Source organism: Camelina sativa, chromosome 1, assembly GCF_030686135.1.
Source record: "Camelina sativa cultivar CO46 ecotype springtype chromosome 1, ASM3068613v1".
NCBI lineage: Eukaryota > Viridiplantae > Streptophyta > Magnoliopsida > Brassicales > Brassicaceae > Camelina > Camelina sativa.
Genome location: NC_141880.1, coordinates 15,224,640 through 15,247,025, shown reverse-complemented (window position 1 = coordinate 15,247,025; position 22,386 = coordinate 15,224,640). Strand labels below are relative to the sequence as shown.

At 36.9% G+C, this 22,386-nt stretch overlaps 2 protein-coding genes, 1 long non-coding RNA gene and 3 pseudogenes across 4 annotated transcripts; 2 read left to right on the top strand and 4 right to left on the bottom strand.

Moving 5' to 3' along the window:
* Positions 1–385: 385 nt before the first annotated feature.
* LOC147949957 (uncharacterized) lies at positions 386–2,185 on the bottom strand (annotated as a pseudogene).
* A 1,169-nt stretch (positions 2,186–3,354) lies between these two features.
* Positions 3,355–4,935, bottom strand: LOC104792414 (uncharacterized). The gene has a single exon (XM_087459348.1). The coding sequence runs from the start codon at positions 4,570–4,572 to the stop codon at positions 3,544–3,546; it is 1,029 nt and encodes a 342-aa protein (XP_087315474.1). The 5' UTR covers positions 4,573–4,935; the 3' UTR covers positions 3,355–3,543.
* A 2,497-nt stretch (positions 4,936–7,432) lies between these two features.
* LOC104708798 (putative F-box protein At2g16290 pseudogene) lies at positions 7,433–7,969 on the bottom strand (annotated as a pseudogene).
* Positions 7,970–12,036: 4,067 nt separating this feature from the next.
* LOC147949956 (uncharacterized) lies at positions 12,037–13,951 on the bottom strand. The gene is made up of 4 exons (XM_087511540.1): positions 13,415–13,951; positions 12,943–13,137; positions 12,561–12,671; positions 12,037–12,453 (listed from the first exon to the last, which is right to left on the bottom strand). The coding sequence occupies exons 1-4, from the start codon at positions 13,949–13,951 to the stop codon at positions 12,037–12,039; spliced, it is 1,260 nt and encodes a 419-aa protein (XP_087367666.1).
* Positions 13,952–15,591: 1,640 nt separating this feature from the next.
* On the top strand, positions 15,592–17,216 carry LOC104792406 (3-ketoacyl-CoA synthase 18 pseudogene; annotated as a pseudogene). The gene has a single exon (XR_015596168.1). The product of XR_015596168.1 is annotated as a 3-ketoacyl-CoA synthase 18 pseudogene (transcript).
* Positions 17,217–20,816: 3,600 nt separating this feature from the next.
* On the top strand, positions 20,817–21,652 carry LOC104792398 (uncharacterized). The gene is made up of 3 exons (XR_769065.3): positions 20,817–21,171; positions 21,252–21,344; positions 21,434–21,652. It is a non-coding gene; the product is annotated as an uncharacterized LOC104792398 (long non-coding RNA).
* Positions 21,653–22,386: the final 734 nt, after the last annotated feature.

Genomic DNA, 22,386 nt, shown 5'->3' with positions numbered 1-22,386 from the left:
TCTTGTATCACGTCTTGAATCACACAGACACTACTTCAACCTCATCCAAATTTCATAACAAAATAACTTTTTCCTTTTTGCTATTTTTTTTCCTTGTAAAACTCCAATTTAATCAACCCATTAAATAGTAGTTTTCCTCTTCAATTCATCCTCAAACCATCCTTCAATATTGTCTTCTCAAACCTTCTAAAAACTTCTCACGCACATAAAACAACAACAATCTTGTATTACGTCTTGAATCACACAAACACTACTTCAGCCATCTAATACATCTTCATTCTCCCCCTTTTTGACTATACTTGTGAACTCATCAGTTCAAACACCTAAACAGCATCTCCATACACATCTTCATTCTCCCCCTGAATGAGTCACAACATAGTCAAAACTAACTGGAAAATTCTCCCTTCCTTGCAATACGCGGTTGATAGCCTAGTACACCACCTCCATATAACTCATCTTTTCTAACCCAAATCTTGTTGGGCCATAGACCTCCATGATTGACTCCTTGAATGAATCTGAAACAATTCCTCTTAATATGTCCTTGAACTCCAGAATGATAACATGTAGGACCATGAAACCTTACATCATAAGCATTCTCCATTCGACTCCTCTCTCTCAACAATCTGAAACATCTTGGCCTAATATGCCCAACAACACCACAATGATGACAAACAGGTCGAAAAACGTTTCTAGGTGCATTCTGTTCTTTCACATAAACAGTCTCTGAAGCAGTCTTTGAAGTTGTCTTTGAAGCAGACGTGATTTTTCCACTTGAAACAAACACCGTATCCGATTTTGAAACTTTTCCTTCATATCCAAGGCCACACTTATCAGTCTTATCAATACTCAGAATGTGATCCAACTTCTCTGTACCATTATTGAGCATCCTCAAATTCTTTTGAGTTTCTTCAAGCTGCACTTTAGCTTGTAATGCTTCTTCTTGCTTCTCTGTATGCATGTTTCTCTGCTTCAACGACTTTAGCCTCTAACTCAAGCTTCTCCATAATCAGAACTGAATTTTCATCAACTACCTTAAGCCAATGTGCATACAACTTCTCATAACTATTACCAAGTTCTTCATAACTCATATCTTCTGCATCACTATCACTTTCAGATTCATGTTCAGATGCAGTTGCAGGTTTTGCTGCAGGTTCAGAAGCAGTTGCAGACACTGTTGCAGACGCTGATTCAGAACTATCTTCAAAAGTTGTAAACGCCACAAAATTCTTCAAATCTTCTTCTTCATCTGAATCAGTTTCAGAATCACTAGTAACAACATTCATAGCCTTCTTCTTATGCTTGTGTAGATTGGCACATTCAGACCGTACATGTCCATACCCTTTGCATTCAAAACACTGAATATCCTTTGATGAACTTCTCACTTCATCATCCATTCTGTTCTTCTTCTCTTTTCTCCTAAGCTTCAGATATTTAGCAAATCCTTTTGATAGCATAGCCATTGAATCTTCATTAGAAGATACCTTAAGAGCTACTCCAATGTCAACTTCCTTCTTTATTGCTTCCTTAACTTCATCATCTTTCTTCTTTACTCCTTCAGCTTCATATGCTTTGCTTAATTCAAAAGCTTTAAGAATCCCAACAAACTCATCAAAAGCCATCTCATCTAAATTATGAGCTTCTTCAACAGCAGAAATTTTTGACTCAAATTTTGCTGGCAATGATCGCTTCAGCTTCTTCACAAGCTTTTTGTCTTTGTACTGCTTTCCAAGAGCAAAAGTCTCATTAGATATATCACATAATTTTGCACTAAACTCAGCCACCGTTTCTTTTTCTTCCATCCTTAAATTCTCAAATTGTGATGCCAACACATCCAGCTTTGTTCTCTTAACACTTGAAGTACCCTCAAACATATTCTCCAATGACTTCCATGCTTTCTGAGCTGATACACATTGAGAAATTAACTTGAAGTGGCTTGAATCAATAGCATCATAAATCGCTGTTTTGGCTGTCGATTACAAATTGATAGCTTTTTCTCTGCAGCAGTCCACTTATCCCTAAGCTTAAGACTCTCAACCCCTTTCTCATCCACAAATTTAGGAGGCTCCCAACCAAGCTCAATCGAATTCCAGCAATCTTCATCAATGTTACTAATAAACGCTTGCATACGAACCTTCCAATATCCGTAATTTGTTGAATCAAGCAACAATGGTTTTGACATAGACATGCCTTCTCTGTATGAATTCATCACAAATTCAAAGCTCTGCCTTACTTCCTGAACTACCCTCACCCTTGATCTATCCGAAACTAGACTTAATCTCTATCGAGAACCCGCTCTGATGCCACTTGTAAATGCGGATGAGGCAATAATAAAGTACATAAAGTAAAAAACACAAGAACTTTGTTAACGAGGTTCGGTTTTTCCTACTCCCCGTGACCACGTCCAGATTTCGATTACACTAGAACAAGAAAGCAAATACAACCTATTCGCAAATGCGTAAATCAAGCACAATCCTCTTAATTCACCGCTCTGTTCTATAACATGAAATCTTAAGGATAAATCTCTACCGTTAACTAAACTCACACTGAGCCTAGATTCAAACCAAGATAACCTAACCTTGGGCTAAACTCCCCCTGAGCCTAGGCTTCAGATCTTCAACTCTCTTGAGCAACCTTCACACACACGTCACACCGACGAACAAAGAAGCTTGAACAACACAAGCACCAAACCGCGAAACTAAGCCGCACATAAACACAGAAAGCTCCCTAGGATTAATCTTTATGCCTCAGCTTTCTTGCTTCTCTAGGACGTGCCCAACACCTCCTTATATATCCATCAATACTTTCTAATCACCATAAAATAAGATTTCCAAATTTCATAAGAAAATGACTTTTTCCTTTTTGCTATTTTCCTTTTCCTTGCAAAACTCCAATTTAATCAACCCAATAAATAGTAGTTTTCTTCTTCAATTCATCTTTAAACCGTCCTTCAATATTGTCTTCTCAAACCTTCTAGAAACTTCTCTCGCACATAAAACAACAACAATCTTGTATTACGTCTTGAATCACACAGACACTAATTCAGCTATCTAATATATCTTCATGTTTTGTATGTTTAAAATAATAAAACTTGATTATGGAAATAAGTAACATATATATATATATCCACTTATTTTCATTATAAGTTTTTAACTTATATATTTTAAGTGAAACGGCAAATACTGCAATTTTACGTTTTCAAATGCGATGATGGAGGTTTTCTTGATTGACAAACTTTTATATAAAAGCATTAGAAAACATTAGACGTATTACCAATCCGAGCCTAAATCTTTAAATAGACAATAAAATAAATGTCAAATGCATTTTTTTGTCGTACGTACCTTTTTGTCAAAACGGTGAACCAATAACCCCCAACTTTTTTCATTGGAATTAGATTCTTTTTTAAAAATTGTATGGCTCATACAAAATAAAGAACAAATTAAGGAAAACATGATTTACTTTTTTTTCATATGACTTGGTACACAAGTTACTAGCCCTAGCTCGATGAATTCAAGCAAGGAATAGATTCTGTATGAATATATTCAATTAAAATCCACCGCCAACTCCACCACCGGCACCACCACCACCGCCAAATCCTCCACCAGCTCCCCCACCAAATCCTCCACCAGAACCTCCACCAAATCCTCCGCCAGCTCCTCCACCAGCACCACCTCCGAATCCTCCACCTGCACCACCGCCAGCTCCTCCACCGAATCCTCCTCCGGCTCCTCCGCCAGCACCACCACCTAAACCCCCACCAGAACCACCACCCGCGCCCCCTCCAAAACCTCCACCATGTCCTCCTCCAAGACCACCACCCCCACCAGCACCACCTCCGAATCCTCCACCCGCACCTCCTCCAGTGCCACCACCAATACCTCCACCATGGCCTCCTCCGAGTCCTCCTCCAGCACCACTACCAATACCTCCACCGTGGCCTCCTCCGAGTCCTCCACCAGCACCTCCTCCTAAACCTCCACCGTGGCCTCCTCCGAGTCCTCCACCCGCACCTCCTCCTAGACCGCCACCAGCACCTCCTCCAGAACCACCACCAATACCTCCACCATGGCCTCCTCCGAGTCCTCCACCCGCACCTCCTCCTAGACCGCCACCAGCACCTCCTCCGGCACCACCACCAATACCTCCACCATGGCCTCCTCCGAGTCCTCCACCCGCACCTCCTCCTAGACCGCCACCAGAACCTCCTCCGGCACCACCACCAATACCTCCACCATGGCCTCCTCCGAGTCCTCCACCAGCGCCTCCTCCTGCACCACCTCCTAGACCACCACCGGCACCTCCTCCTGCACCACCTCCTAGACCACCACCGTGGCCTCCACCAATGCCACCTCCTAAACCGCCACCATGGCCTCCACCTATACCACCACCAAAACCTCCGCCGGCACCTCCACCGCCACCAATTCCTCCGCCAAAACCTTTCCCACCACCAAAGCCACCGCCAAGTCCACCACCACCACCTCCTAACGTCTCCTTTTCAAATCTCCTACACTCCACAACCCCAATTACTAACACTACAAGCATCAACCCCACAAACCCAAACGATACTTTCCCCATATCTTTTAATAAGTGTTGTAGTATCGTTACTCGTTACTCGATCAGTATACAATTGTTTTAGCTCACTTGACCTAGGCAGTAACACTATATATAGTAAGTAGAGAGAGAGATCGAGAGAGAGATAGCATTTATGAGATATAGTTGAGAGACCTTCAAGTTCTTCTTCATACCGCGTTTCTCCGCATGTTCTCATGTCCCAAATCTCTCATGTTCGATTTTTCAAAGAAGCAATTAATGAGCGACACCAAGTGCCTCTAACTGGTCATCCTTTATTTAATTCCATGTTCACCTAGTTTATGTACTGGATGTTGTATATACAGCTTATAGGTTATAGCACACTCTCTCCTATTGTTCGTATAATTCAATTGAATTGATGAAACAATGACTTCTATAAATTAAGAACCTTCAGAGAGAATTCGAAACAAATAATAGGTCGAAAAAAACTACCGAAGACAGTGGAGAAGGTGAGGAGGATGTTAATAGTTTTAAAATATCCTACTTTCTTATACATTTAGAGCTTCTCAACTACTTTGGATTTGGTAGCCACATTGAATGCAAAATCCCCACTATCATTTTCATTATCCGGCTATGCCCCTATTTGAATGAGAAGGAAAAAAATATATATATATATAACTTAAGAGATAGTAATGGTTACATTATTTATATTTATATTTAGGAAAAAATATAATTTGATATTATACATTATAAGATGTCAATTCATTTTTTAATTTGTGTAACATATTGTCCAAAATAATGATTTTCTCTTTTATTTCTTATCTTTAATAGAAAAAATTAACATGATATAATTATTACATTATTTTTCAATTTGAATCTAACTAAAGTAAACTAAAGTATATTTAAATATATATATATATATATATATACATATATATATATTTGATTATAAATATTTAGAGAGAAATAACTAAAGTATATGTATTTTAAAGAAAGAAATGAATATATCTATATAATTATAATTTGTTTTTGCTTGAAATTCCTATCATATAATGTATTTATAGCTATATTAACCAAAAATAATTAATACTCAAAACAACTAATAAATGTATTTTTGGTGAAACTTTTTACATATTTTAGTAAATTTAATATTCTATCACATCTTTTGTAACTCTCATATTAATAATCATATCCATCTTTAAGGTACAAACATAATATTATTAGTATTGTAATGAATGACTAATAATACTAATAATTACATAAAATATTAAAATATATTAATATGTATTTATTGCATTTTGTAACTCTAATATAGCTTATGTAACTTCTTATAGATATAAATTAATATAAGGATTAGTGCATTAACTACCCAATGAAATAATCAATTTATGATAGGCTTCTAACTCCAAATTTTCCTATAAAAAGAAAGACACACATCTCAATAACCCTCATATCTCAAATCTCACATAAGTTTGTAAATTCTATAATTTTTTTGTATTCAACTAACATTATCTTAGTTTGTAAATTCTAGAATTTTTTGTATTCAACAAACATTATCTTAGTGTATATTTTTATATTTTTGTATAATAAACTAAGGTTTCTTCAAACTCATACTTTAAAAAGCTCACAAGTGGCACTCATTCCTCTCAAGATTATATACATAAAAAATATCCTGAAAAAATATCTTAACATTTTAGCAATGTCCTTCTAGTTATTATATATATATATATATATATATATATATATATATATTCCATTGATCAATATTTTATATACGTACCATAAAATTAAAATTTCTCAAATAATAATTTACCGATAATTAAAGAATAAAACATTAATATTATAGTTTTAGAAAAATTATAGCTTTTTTTTCGTCCAAAGTGATTATATTATATTGATGATTGAATAAAGTCACAATACATTTGGTTTTGAAGCCAAGTTGGCGGTGAAAAACAGCTAGAGTAAAAGTTAGAAGAATTTACAATCAATTTCAAATGAGCAACATTATTACAACATCTCTTTGTGAAAATAAAATGGACTTCATGAAACTTGTTGGCCCATCCTTTAATGTCTTGTATAATATTCTCCAGGGTAATATCAACTTCTTGGTTGTTTAAAATTTTTGTCAACCTCAGAAAAATTTTAGTTATGGTAGTTTTATTTGAAAATAATTTCAAGATAGAAAAATATGAAAATATGATAATATTTATTTGCTGAAAAAACATAATATTTGGTTTAAAATTTTATGCCAGAAGATCAAATCATATTTCTAAATAATTTCAAAATTTTTTAAAATATGATATTTTTTTTTTCTCATCGCGTGAAATTTTTTATAGTAATACTATAAGTTAACGTTTATGACAGTTTTTAAAAAATTATCAAAGTTGAATTTATATTTAACAATAATGAGTATGTCTTTTATATTTATACTTTTAAAAATTATCATCATTGAATTTATATTTAACACGAATGAGAATATCTTTTATTAATTGGTGATATATATTTTATCGAAAATGTTTAGAAAAGACTTCTGTACCACATATTTTAAACATCAATGTCAAAAAAAGAAAAAAAAATAGATAGTTAAAAATTATATAATTGAAAAACAGTTTTTTTACTAATGAATCGGTATTCAAAATCATTCCATTCTGAGTTGAAAACGCAAACTGAGTCAAAATTCATCAAACCGGCTCCAAACCAAATTATTTGAACCAAACTTTAATCTGACACTCAATGATGTCACAAAGATTACAGCTGTCTAAATATTTTCTTCCCACTTACACATTTAGTAAGACCACTCAGGATCGCTTAATAAATCATAAATGCTTGTTGTTGGTTTTGGCATGGTCATAACTCCACAAGATACTAGAGATTCAAGATTTTCACCGAATGCCCCCATTAAGCCTCATTCACTAAAGGCAGTACTAGTCCTTTTGGTTCTTAAGTCAAACAAAAGGATTGACTCCTTCTCATTAATAATACCATTTCTCTCATCAATGAAAACAATGCAATTATCCTTAGCACCCGGAAGTTGTTGTACCGAGCAGCACAGATTTGTCCGAGCTCCAAGAAAGATCACTTGGTCGTTCAAGTCAACAACTTGAACCCACTTCTTTCTCCCTCCTTCTTCATCCAGCCTAAAAAATCTAAACCATGTATACATATTTTCAGGATGAGAGTACTCTTCTAGTGGGAACAATGCGTACATATCTTCTTCATGAGACTGACCTGGTGTGAACCGTTGCACTAGCAACAAATCTTCTCCCGACTTCACTAGAGCCTCTTTCGTAGACTTATGAGTCGACCTTGTGACCGAGGGGATCTCAAAAACTTGCAGAGAGGGTTCGATTACAAAGACATTTCCATATTCACTTGTATCAACCACATAAAACTTTTTTTTGAATGAAAACATATCCCGACATTTTTTAGGAGAGATCGACATTTCTGTCTATCTCATGTCAAGGCTACTAAATATCATCAAATCGCCTTCTATACTAGCTAGCAATCTGAAATCTGTACAATCTCCAGTATTCAATCCAAGATATTCAACTCTTTCGGAAGAACTAGCCCATTTAACTCCGGAACACAAACAAAACGCTGTCATCACCTCCAAGTTGATCTGCTTTGAAGATCATGTAGCTTAATCGAAGGCAAGAAAAAAAAAAACATTTTTGTGCATTTATTGATGAGTAATATATCAAGCTCATTTACTGAATGTGAACAACACAACCTAGAATTCCAAAATACGTACTTTAGCAAGATTATCACAAAAACAGTTAGACAATGACATGAGAAATCAAACTCATGCATTAACTAAATTACATATATAGTAGAATTTTATATGGTGACATTGAACACATTAATGTATCATGACGTTCGATGAATCAAATATCACCAACTTTGAGTAACCTCTCTGTTGGCCTTAAAATTAACACATTAATGTATTAAGTGGTACGAACGTTCTATAAGTTTAAGAATTAAATTAGTCACAAACATCATTAAAAGAAAAACAACAAAACATTAAAAAAAAGCTCATGCAACCGATGTAATAATAGAGATCAAAACTAACCTGTTAGTGATGACACAAAGGGACAATTTGAGTGGTAAGGGAGTTAAACAACATTAGAGTTCTTTTGGGTGTGACACCACCATAGCTTACTAATGGCAATGACAGCAACATTGGTTTCCCGGACTTCCTTTCATTTATCTCTGCCAAAAAATAATCATCACCAAATGGAGTCTTGAATCTCACGAGCTAAATTGGGAACTTTTTTAGTGTACAATACTCATCATCGCTACCAAACCGAGGTTTTCCCCTATAGTTGTAGCGATAGTGGACAAACATAGTGATATGACTTTTGATGCCTAAGCAGGGGGAATCACGCAGGGAAGGAACAATGGTTCGCCAAGGGCTGCAGACGGATCGGAAGAGGACAATCTCGAAATACATCTCAAAACGACCAACTACATGTCTCTGGGAAGCAGCGACCAATCTGCCATGGTTAGATTCGATAAGAAGGAGCAATACTTAGGAGGACAGGAAAATGAAACAAAGAATTATGTCAAGGTAAATTTTATTTTTCTCCTTTTAACAAAATATTATAAAACAAAAGCTGGAGTAGGAATTTTATATAAATTAAAGAAAAATAGTTTATGAAGTAAAATTAAGAAATATGCCATGGTATATTTATTTTTCCTTTGAACAATTGGATCGTTAGGATTGAGTCAATAGAATTCTTCATCTAGATTGTGCTTATTAATTATTCTAGAGTAGCGACAGCACCCTATAATCTGATCTTGGGTTAATTAGTAGAGACGAAAGTGTTATTGATTTCATGAACTAATCTTATGAACAAAATACCTATTCGCAAATAAATTTAGTTTAGTGTTTTTGTGAACTTATCAAACATCATCGTTAATGCTTGTCTGAATTGTTGAATTTAGCAAAGTAACTTGGAATTCTAGATTTAAACATATATAATTTCCGCAGCGAAGGCTGGTTAATTTTATTATTGTGATTTATGTTTCAATAATGATTCTTAAATCACAACAACTTTTTATCAGGAATTCTGAATTTCCTGACAATTTTTCTAGGCCTATATTTTCTCCTATTGAATACACACTTGTTTTATTTTGCTTTCTTGTTTGTAATACAATCTTTATGGTTTAGCTTAATCTGATACTTGATAATCTATTGCATGATCTTGAGTCAATGTGGAATTCGGCCCCTAAATAATAAAATAGATTTCTGTGATACCCCAATTTCTGAAAATATAGTGGTGCATGCAAAGTGGTTTAATAAAATTGATTTGGTCACATATGTCAACAAAATGCAATTATATTTTCGATTAACCATCCCGAGAGACTCCACAGTTAAGTGTGCTTATGCTGGAGTAGTTTTAGGATGGATAACCTTCCGAGAAGTGATTGTCAGAAGTGTTCGAGTGAAAACAAAATAGCGAGAAAGATCATGTGGTGATTCGTAGCTGTAGGATTGGTAAACAAGTCTTTAAAACCTCTTTGTTGTACCAAACTGGCCATCTTATACGGATGGACTCATGGGCCAGGAGTGGAGGTAGGGCCCACTAAAAAGGTAGGCTCATGGGACTGGAGTGTACATATATAGGACCCAGTTAGAGGTGACAATCAGGGCGTTACAATCTATTAATTTGAGAGTAGCTCTAGGGTTAACTTGAGCATATCAATCCCCTTGTGTGCTTTATAGATGAATCCTCACATAATAAGGATAAAAGAAGTAGACATGGGTGGATTGTGTATATCGGTCACAAGGTAATGCACCTTGGGCTTAAAGGCTCTCGTAAAAGCCTCTCTCCATTTCATGTTGAGTTGGATACCTTAATTTGGAAAATGGGGTGGATGTTGGCCTTGGATATGGATAAAGATCTTTTTGTTAAGAGATTGTTCTGCCCTTCTTCCAATGACATCAAATATTGATGATTGGCCTATATTTAAATGAGAGTTGAAGGAACTTATGCATTTTAGAGATTGATATGTTGATTTTAGTATTCCATATATCCCTCAAGGGAATAATACTCTCTCTCTTTCATAAAGAGTCTCATTCTAGAGCTTTATTGTTGTTTCAAAAAGGCTGTCATTTTTCATTTCTAGTGCACTCTCTGACACTAAATTTTTTAATTTTACCTTTAATCTAAAGTTTATGTAAACCATTAACCATTTATAAAAAGGGGCATATATGTATAATTCAATGTTTTCTTAATATATGTGAAATGTGTGAAAATAATACTCTTTGTAAAATAGAGAAAATATTCATGTCCATAAACTTGTGAAATGTGCAAGGGCGAGAGGTGTTTATTTTTTCCATGTAAACTCATCAGTGGTTAGTTGACTCTCTCTTGAAGAGGGCCATTTCTAATCAGCTAGTATATGGGGTTTGATTGTCAAAAAAAACACACACACACACACAAACTTTAAGAAGTTGAGACATGTTGCCTCTTCATTTAACATGTGTTATTCATCTCAAATTTAAATACACTATCCTTCATATTTATTAAATTTAATTATCTTATTATCATAAACTGTAAAACATTTTCACACATTTTTCTTTGTTTTTCTCATTTAAAGAAAGATAAATATCAAATTACTTTATGATAAACTGAAATGGTTATAATATTTCTGGTAGAGCTCATACTTCTTTTTTTTTTTTGATAACTCAAAAGTGATCCTAAAGGCTTCCTAGGCCCAAAGACTAATATTTCTGGTAGAGCTCATACCTAAAATAAAAAATAACATAACAAAATCTATAATTAATTAATTTATAAAAGAAATTTAATAATATTCTTTATAAACCTTTGCAGCAAAGATCAGTTTAATCATTTGATATTGTTATGGATAGCCAAACCAAATTTAATTTGTTTAGTTTTTTTTTTCCGTCTGAATAATTCAATTATAAACCAAATCAAAGTTATTTTACAAGGCATTGAAACATCTAATTAGAACTTCCAAAAAATGATAAGGATCGATAGCAATCATCAGCAAATAAGGAGAGTCCAAAAAGCCGTCACCCAACAGTAACGAAACTTTCTTGATTGAACAAGTTTTGCAACCATATAGGATGCCCCACTGCAACATATGATTGTAGTTGATCCTCCCTAGTAACACTTTTAGCGAGAAGAAATGATCCCTTGTTTGCACTTCTATCCTCTTTCAAAAGTTTCCAAAAGGGTATCTGCTTTAAGCCTGCTAGCAAAATCTCATATAGAAACTTATAAGATGGCCAAGCTTCTGGTCTTAAAATAGCTTGTATCAGGTCTTTTTCCTCCGCAACGAGAATGAATATTATAATTTTGAGACTTCTGAGACTCTCTAGAGCCCACAACCAGCATTCCAATTCCATCTCTTTTTTGGAGTCTATAAAAATGAAAGATCTTCTAGAATGCAGTAAGACTTTACCTTCAAAGTTTCGGAGAACCCAAGCAGCCCCTCCCGAACACTTTATTTTATCCCAACCGGTTTATTCGGAAGATAAAACTAGTTGTCTATATCTCTTAGGAAGAAATGTTCCTGTAAAGCATTTAAATCCCAACCATTGGTCACCGGATCAATGAGATCTTTCACTTTCAGTTCCAAATCAATCAAAGGATTCTTCATCAGCGGAGCTTGCATTCTCCCATCCAGAAGCCACTGTCCTGTCCAAACACTAGTGGACGAACCATCTCCAATACATAGTCTCAAACCTTTGACCAGAAGCTCTCGACCATGTAAGATACTTCTCCAAGCATATGAAGGCTTGGCTCCGAGAGACGCATTAAGAAATTGATGGTCAGGGAAGTATCTACTTTTCAAATAAAGAGAGAAGAAACTGTTTGGATAGTGTAGCAATCTCCAAGCTTGTTTGGCCAATAGAGCTTGATTGAACACTTCTATATCTTTAAAGCCGAGTCCTCCCTAATCCTTTGTCAGACACAACTTATTCCAAGAGATCCAATGAATTTTCTTATGATTCTCCATATTGCTCCACCAGAAATCAGACATTGAACTTGAAAGAGTAGTACAAGTAGATTTTGGCAGTTTAAAGCAGGACATTGCGAATACTGGCATTGCCATTGCAACTGTTTTGATGAGAATTTCTTTTTCTCCTTGGGAGAGAGTTCTAGCAAACCATCCTGAAAACATATTCTTCATTCTTTCATGAATTTATTCCAGCATATCTGCTTTGGAGCCGCTAAAACACTTTGGGAGGCCTAGATAAGAACCCGCTCCTCCTTCATTGGTGATTTTCATCTTGATCTTGATGTGTTCTTTCACCCTTTCGTCAACTTTTGCTCCAAAAGTTATGGAAGACTTGTCGAGATTTATAGTTTGTCATGTTGCTCTTCCATAAACATCCAAAATATTTTGGAGGGCTTCACATTGAGATTCTTCTGCTTTACAAACGAACAGACTGTCATCAGCGAATAGCAAATGATGAATGGTAGGACCTTGCTCAAAGAATTGTAGACCAGAAATTCTTCCTTCAATTTCTGTTTTATTCAGAAGATGGGTTAATCCTTCTGTGCATAGAACAAACAAGAAAGGGCTTAGAGGATCCCCCTGTCTTAGTCCTCTCTCTGGAGTCACCATCCCAAAGGCCTAGCCATTTACTAAAACTGAGTATGAGACCGAAGTTACACACAACATAACCCAACTGATCCGTCGAGGATGAAACCCCAATGCTACCAACAAAGCTTGTAGATAACTCCATTCCCCTCGATCGAAGGCTCTGGACATGTCCGTCTTGACAGCCATGAATTCTTTCGAGGTAGACTCATGAGTCCTTGAGTCTGGCCACCATTATTTTCGAAATAATCTTGTACATCACTAAGCAGAGGCTGATCGGTCTCATTTCTGACATAAAAGAGGCATTTACCTTCTTAGGAATTAGACACAACTGGGTGTAGTTCCATTTTTTATCGAAAGATCCATCCTTGAAAAAACTGAGAACCTCCTTTGTGATGTGATCTCCCACAATATCCCAATATTTTTGAAAAAAGAGACTTGTCATTCCATCAGCTCCCGGAGCCCTGGAGGGACTGATAGCAAAGACTGCAAGGCTGACTTCCTCTATAGAGACCTCAATAATGAGATAATCATTCATCTCATCATTTACCCTTGGAGCCATATCTTGGAAAAATTGGTGGTCCTCCACAAATGGATAGGAAGATGAGAACAAATTCTGAAAATAGGAAGCAGCTACATCTCCTTTAGAGGCCTCTGATCTATGTGTCACCCCAGCTTCATCAATGAGTTTCACCAGTGCGTTCTTATTCCTATCTGTTTTGACAGAACTATGAAAATATTTGGTATTCTTATCTCCCGAATGAAGCCATTTATCCCTTGATTTCTGAGACCAATGACTCTCCTCCTCTCGATGAGCCAATACCATATCTATCTTCAGAATCGCCATTCTTGAAAAGGAAGGATGATGAGAAGCATGTTCCTTTTCGAAATCTGCTTGAATACTGTTTATTTTGACTTGAGAGTTTGTACCATTTTATCTTTTCCAGATACTAAGAGCCTTCCAGCATTTTCGAAGACTTTATGTAGCTCTTTGACCATACAACGAAGAAGAAGCAAGCCAGGCTTTCCCAATAGACTCTTTGACCATCAGTTTATTCAGGAGTCTCTTATCAAACCAAAAAGAACCTCTGTAGGAGTCCTGAGATGAGACCAATAAAACCAAGACTGGTCTATGATCAGATCCCATTTTTTCTAGGAAAGCTTGGTTGGCTGCCAGGAACGACTTGAACCAATCCTTGTTGCCGAAACACCTATCCAACTTACTTTAGATCCAGAGATCTCCTCTTTTTCCTCCCCACGTATAACCATTGCCCGTACTAGCAAGTTCCACCATTCCACAAGCCTTTAGCATTTCTGCAAAATCCACAAAAGACGCTTCATTTCTTTTAGGACCTCCCAATTTCTCTCCGTTATGAAGGATCTCATTATAGTCTCCTATCATACACCAGTCCTCTTGCCTTGGGATACCGATCCTAGTAAGTCTTTCCCACACTTCATTTCTGAGACTGCTATTAGGATTCCCATATACACAAGATAGAAAAACTTTGAGCCCCCCATATTTACCTTAAGGTCTATGACATTCTTATCTACAAACAAAAACTCAACCTCCACCCCTTTCTTCCAAAATAAAGCTAGACCTCCACACCTTCCTACTGGATTCACCGTATATACATGATCATAACCCAACCAAGTTTGAATATCTACAATCGTATCTCTTGTATTCATCGTCTCCATTAAGAACATGATCTCAGAAAAATATTTTTTACGTGTTTCCATGAAACGTTAAACTGTCAAGTCTTGAGCCCGCCCCAATCCTTAGCAGTTCCAGCTCAAAATGCTCATTAGATATTGGATAGTCCCTCAATTGGGACTATCTCATGTGTTTTGCGCCTAGCGAGTTTTGACCTTCCTTGTTATTTGTCACTCATTTCCTCTTCTCAATAACTCCCTCAGCTGAGAATGTTCCTTATTAACCGAAAAAGAAAAAGGAACATATTAAAAAAAAAACGGAAAATGAAGACACAAGTCACAACTTCACGGAAGTACGTAGTAAACCAAATCGGTTGTGTCTAAATCCAAATTTCTTGAAAATTAAAAATAGAAATAGGTTTTTAAAGATCAATTTTTATGAAGCTAGAGTATTGTTATGGGAGAACTTTTCATGCAAGAAAAAACAGCGTAGGATCATGTGCAATGGGGTGTTAAACTCTCAACATAATGCTTCCTTTTTTTTTTTTGGTTTTTACTTTTAATATTATTGTAGCGTTGTACAAGAACAAAACCACGTGATTAATCGTGTACTGTCTTAAGAAAAAAATATAAATATATTGATATTATATTATTTTTCTTGAAGTCATGTGTGCATCTGTTAATCATATGTGCTACTGCATCCTTGATTACGTTTCTGTAAGAGTGAATGCAATTGCAACTAATTGAGATGGCAAGATTCTTTGACTTATCATTCAAAGACGTCTCTATAAATATGTGTATGTAGAGGCAGAAAGCAGAATAAGAAGTGATAAGAGTATCTCTTCTTTTCTTCTTTTCTTCTTTTTCTTTTTCTCAATACTCCTAGCTCCAATGGCTAACGTAAAGCTAATTTACTATTACCTCATTACCCAGCTTTTCAAGCTCTGCTTTTTCCCGTTCGTGGCATTTGTAGCCATCAAAACATCAAACCTCAAGCAAGAAGATGTCCAAAATATTTGGTTCCATCTCCAACACAACATTGTAACCCTAACCATTTTCTCTGCGGTTGTCACTTTCGTGTCAGCCATGTACTTCGTGACCCGACCTAGACCTGTTTACCTCGTCGACTACTCCTGCCATCTCCCGCCCCAACATCAAAAGGTCACTGTCCAAAAGATCGTCGATAATATCAACAAGAATCGAGAACTAGGTCCTTCTACGACTATACTGGCTGAAGACTCTTCGTTGGACTTCTTTTTTAGAGTTCTAGAACGTTCTGGTCTCGGGGAAGAGACCTACCTACCAGATGCGATTTTAAACGTCCCACCTCTCCAGACCATGGTGGCTGCACGTGAGGAGACAGAGCAAGTAATCTTTGACGCCATTGACAACCTCCTAGCCAACACCAAAGTCAACACACGCGATATTGGTATAATCATTGTGAACTCAAGCCTGTTTAACCCGACTCCTTCGCTCTCAGCAATGGTAGTGAACAAGTACAAGCTTAGGAGCAACATCAAAAGCTTCAGTCTGGGCGGTATGGGTTGCAGTGCGGGTGTCATAGCTATCGATCTTGCCAAGGACTTGTTGCAAGTACATAAGAACACTTACGCTCTTGTGGTGAGCACAGAGAATCTCAGCCGCAACATGTACATTGGTGATAACAGATCTATGCTTGTCACCAACTGCTTGTTCCGCGTTGGTGGAGCCGCGATCTTGCTCTCTAACAAGTCAGGAGACCGAAGACGTTCTAAGTACAAGCTACTTCACACGGTCAGGACACATACTGGAGCTGATGACAAATCTTTTAGATGTGTACAGCAAGAAGATGATGAGTCGGGCAAAACCGGAGTCTCGCTGACCAAAGATATAACATCTGTGGCTTCTAGAAGCATTACCAAAAACATCGCTACTTTGGGTCCATTGGTTCTTCCAGTAAGCGAAAAGATTCTCTTTTTCAGTACTTATATCCACAAGAAATTTTTTGACGACAAGATTAAGCATTATGTTCCTGACTTCAAGCGAGCCATTGATCATTTCTGTATTCATGCGGGTGGGAGAGCTTTGATCGATGAGCTTGAGAAGAACTTGGGGCTATTGCCAATGGACGTAGAGCCGTCAAGGTCAACTTTGCATAGGTTTGGTAATACATCTTCGAGCTCTATTTGGTATGAGTTAGCCTATACAGAGGCCAAAGGTAGGATGAAGAAAGGAAACAAAGCTTGGCAGATTGCTTTAGGGTCAGGGTTTAAGTGTAACAGTGCCGTTTGGGTGGCCCTACGCAATGTCAACCCTTCGGTTAATAGTCCTTGGGAACATTGTGTTGCCAAGTACCCGGTTAGGCTTGATATTTGATTCTCTCAAAACTTAATAAGGTTGATCTCCATTCTCCAAGATGCATTGGTTCATAAGTAAAAAATTGTTGGAGAAAAATTAGCCCATCTATAATTCGTCAGTCATTACTATGTGTTTAATCTTTTTTTTTTTTAAAGAGAATATGATGATTTTTAAAACATGAAGCAACTCGGTATTTATTCAAAAAGGACAAATATATTTGTTAATTTAATAATTTTGTTGCTTCTCGTTTCTCTCAAATGCGTTAAATTTATGAAATTCGACACTGTTGACTTTTATCGTTTTAACAGTGGAGGTCTTAATTATATTAATTAATCATTTCGAATTACCGATCGACAACATTACGTTTTCAAAGCAAAATGCAAATTATCGATTTAGTGGCAGCCGTTTAGGATTTTGAATATAAACATAAAGTTTATTTTGTGATTACATATTTACTTTCAAGATCTTCTATTGTTAATTTAGTTGAAAATGCAATGTTTTTAAACCTGGACCGGAATGCCCGGTCGAACTGGTCCAACCGCGATCCGGTAGACATTCCGGTCCAGGTTACCTCTAAAACCGGATAAATAAAAACCCGCAAAGAATCGAAAAAACCCACTAAAAACTGGTAAACCGGTGGTTGAACCGGTCAGTCGGACCTCCGGATCGATCTCAAATTAAAATATTTTAATTTTATCAAACTTCAAACTCAAATCAAATTAAAAATAAATATTGTTATTTATAAAGTATATGTTCGACCGGTTGACCCAAGGACTTCTGATTCACCTTCTGATCCGATTTTAAAAACATTGTGAAAATGTTATAAAGGACCAACATTGATTTTTTTCATCAATAAATTAATCAAGAGATTTATATATATATATGGATCAGCATGTATTTAAGGGATATTTCCTAAAGTTTACAACCACCTATAAAAAACACACTCATCTACCAAAAAAAATCTTTTGGGAAGTCCTTGAGAAGGTCTCTACTCGATTTTCAGGATAGAAGGGGAGGTTTTTGAGCTTTGAAAGAAGATTGTCGCTCACGAAAGCTGTCTTATCATCTGAAAGCTGTCTTATCATCTATTCCGGTTCACTCGATGAGCACAATCTCACTATCGAAATCAACACTGCCGAGTTTGGATAAAATGTCGAGGTCTTTCCTATGGAAAATTACATATGAGAAGCGAAAGCAACATCTTGTCTCGTGGGATGTAGTCTGCTTGCCAAAACAGGAAGGCGGGTTGGGCATTTGTTCTTCTCTGGCGATGAATAAGGCTATGCTTGGGAAGGTAGGTTATCATTTGGTGCATGATAAGGAAAGTCTTTGGGCAAGAATGCTACGACCCAAATATCTTGTGGGGGATGTTCATGATAAGTCATGGTTGGTAGTAAAGAGCACATGTTCATCAACATGGCATAGTGCCGGTATGGGGTTAAGAGAGGTTGTATTTTTGGGGCTTAGATGGGTTCTTGGTAACGGTAATGATATTCGGCTTTGGGAAGATAGATGGTTGTTGAATAAGTTGTTGGTTGAGGTGGTGATTGGCGGTTTACCTGTAGGTTATGAAAATGTGCTAGTAAGGGATGTTTGGCAGCATGGTATGGGGTGGGAATGGATTTCTCTTATGCCATATCTTTCAGAGACAACACAACTTAATCTGAGAGTGGTGGTACTGGATAATGTAACAGGAGCCCCAAATATATTATCATGGGGAGAGGCTGCAGATGGTTGGTTACCGTTAGCTCGGCCTACGCTCTAGTCACCAGGAATGATAGGCCACGATAGTTTATGGAAAATTTCTCTACTTGTGTTTGGAAAGTGAAAGCTATAGAGAGGGTGTGTTGCTTCCTTTGGCTGGTCTCTCTTCAGAGAATTATGACTAATATGGAACGCTTCTGACGGCACCTAGTGATTCTGGTTTGTGTACGGTGTGTAGAGGTGGGGATGAAACAACCCTCCATGTGTTCTGTGATTTCCCCGCGATGGCTAGGGTTTGGAAGCGGCTAGTGCCTCGGCAAAAATCTGTTTAGTTTTTCAGCACCTCCTTGTTGGAATGGTTTGTGTGATAGTGGAGAGAGAGATGGTTACTCATGGGCTACTCTCTTTGTGGTTGTTGTGTGTTGGGCTGGAAGTGGAGATGTGCTGACATTTTTGGTGGATTGGAAAAGTGCAGGGGCCGTGTACATTTTCTCAAGAGCTCGGCGAAGGAGTTTTTTGATGCACATTCAGCGGCTTTAGGAGAACTGACTTTGGTGGCGAGAGGGATCCGCCAGATTGCTTGGACACCGCTGGTTGTGGGTTAGGTTAAACTCAACACGGATTGTGCTTCATGTGGTAACCCGGGGAAGGCAACAACAGGGGGATGCTGCCAGATGGAGAGGAAAAGTGGTTGGGAGGCTTTGCTCTAAATATGGGTATATGTTCTTCACCGTTGGCCGAGCTTTAAGGTGTTTATTATGGATTATGTATAGCATGGGAGAGGGTTATAAACAGTTGGAGTTGGAGGTTGACCCTTAATTAGTGGTGGGTTTTCTAACGACATGGATCAATGATTCGAATCCGCTCTCTTTTCTAGTACGTTTGTACTATGGCTTTTTATCGAAAGACTAGATAGTTCGAATTGGTAAACATATAAGGAGGCTAACTGCCTTGCTTATGGGTTAGCAAAGTATGCTTTTAAGCTTTTTTAGGTTTTCATTCACTTTCTGTTAGCCTGGAGTGTGTTCACTTAGTGGAGTTAGAGGACGTGTGTTCACTTAGTGGAGTTAGAGGACGTTGTCGGTCGTACACATACTCGGGCGGTCTGGTTATAATTTTTTCCTTTTCTCTGTTTAATTTGGAGACTTTGTCTCCTATCTTTTACCCAAAAAAAAAAAATCTGCCAAGTTCAACCTATAAATAGTCCACTCGAGAGTCCTCCAAACTTATGTACGTATCCTACGGGCTACGGTTTCTCCTTTTGCCAAACTTATGTAGGTCGATTGTAACCAATAATTGTAAGATACATTAAAATAAGTTCGTCTATATGAATTATACATGATTTAATGTGCCACACTCCTTATGGGCCTAACTAATAGGAGAACTTTCTCTACTAGAGAGCTCTCCCAATTTGGGTACCCTACCGTATCTCTTTTCGCCGAACTTGTCTAGTAGCCCGAATTTAAGTTACATGATTTTGTCAATAACATTTATCAAACATTCAATCACGTGATTTAATACTCTACACTACTTAATTGCTTATGGTCTAATTAGTATAAAGTGAATGTTATTTGCTAACGTGGCAAAGCGTACGTACCCTCAAAGTGGCCTCAAATTACAGCTCTCTCTCTCTCATGTGACAAATGCGCGACATACGCTTAACTATATATTTATTTGATGATTCGTGAATTTACTGTTCTAGAATATTGCATGATCTGAAATCTTATGTGATAGTACGTCCATCTAGATATGACCAAAATTAAACCGTAACTGTATTTGGACCATAACCAGACCGTATCAAAATCGTAAGAGCATTCCCATCGCACAACCTATGGGAATGTTTTTTATTTGTTTACTAATATAATCAAAAAAATAAAGTTTTAATCTTAATTAATATATCTGAGACACAGATCTCCCCCATATAATTTTAGATCCTCAGAAACACGACACGTGTCATTAGTTTATTGGTTACGTTTTGTTTTTGTTTTTTTTTAATCATTTCTTCCTTTCCTTCGCTTCTCTCTCTTTTTCGATACAATCGAAAGGATGAAGAAACACGACGAAATCAAAACCATCGAACCTTTGATCGTTTTCCAGAAACAATGATCTGGCCTCGTCGTCTTCTTCTTCCTGAGATGTTATCGAGATCTTTAGATTCATTGGATTTGCTTTCTGATATTTATTGGATTTATTGGATTTGAGAGCATTGTTTGATGGATTTTGGAATCTTTGGCAACACTAGCGATGCAAATCTTCAACCCAAGATTTTTGATGATTGAGTCTGACTGTTTGTTCTGTTTTTTTTTGGGATATGTAGGTGAGAAATAAGCTAGAGACGTCACGATTGTATAAACAAGCCTAGATGACTAATGGGAGGTACTTCTCTAGAAGTTATAAGTTTTGTATTCCAGTTTTTGCTTACTCAATTTTGCTGACTCTTGTTGTTTTGATGTTAGGTTGCTTACAAACTTTAGCAACTGCTTCTGTCTAAATCTCTCTGTTTCTCATGTGAATTTACAATGGTGGAACTACCTGAGACAGTTAAGGAGGTATGAGTCGGTTTACTCTAAACGATATGATAAATCTTGCATTTGATTCATGTTTTCGTTCCTTAACGTTTTGTTTATATGAAACACAGCTTATAAACCCAAGCATAGAGATAAAGATGGTGGAGAACACACCAGACGATCTTTTCTTCTACGGAGAAGCTGTATGTAGATGCTAAATAGATGTATATATGTAGCATCTGTATGAAGTTTTTTGTATCTGCTTCTTGCCTTTGTTCTCCCTTTATGCACTTGTGTATTTTTAAAACACAATTTTTAATAAAAATAATAAGACACTAAGAGATGACTAATGGGAGAGAAAAATATAAAAACATAGGTGTAAGGATGTAAACTTAGATTAATATTATTTTTAATATTATTAAAATTTAGTGACACTCAAATGAAAATGTGGAATGGGAATGCTCTAACCAGACTGTAACTATATAAAATTGTTAAAAACCATAACCATTAATTGTAAATATATGGTTAATATAATTAAATTTTTTGTTTATGTCCACTACAAAAAACATGTAGGTAGACGTTGATTGTTATCGACCATAAATGTTGATACTAGACCAGCTTAAACCAAATAACATCATTTTCGTAATAATGTATGACGTAAAGTATTTTAGAATCAGTTTGACAAACAACGTTTAGTTTTAACCTCAAATATTTTTGTGACAATTTGTTCTGTGGATCCTACTAGCCTCTCGCTAACTTATCATGTAGGATTAGGATCTGCCAATAAGGTTGTTAAAGGGTGGGGACCAGGGTTTCTAGCGCACCAATAACCTATTGGTGGATTGATATATCCACAGTGATCGGTTATTATCGATGCCCTGCAGAGCCAGCTTAAAGTCCGTTTGGGCGACTAGCGGTGGGCTAGCAGGATCCACGGACGGGTCCGTTGGGGCAGCTAGCGGTAGGCTAATGGGGTCTGCGGGACGGGTTGTCACAAAGAGTCTTGAGAGAACTCCATAGTTAAGCGTGCTCGAGCTGGAGTAGTTTCAGGATGGGTAATCTTCCAGAAAGTGATTGTCGGAAT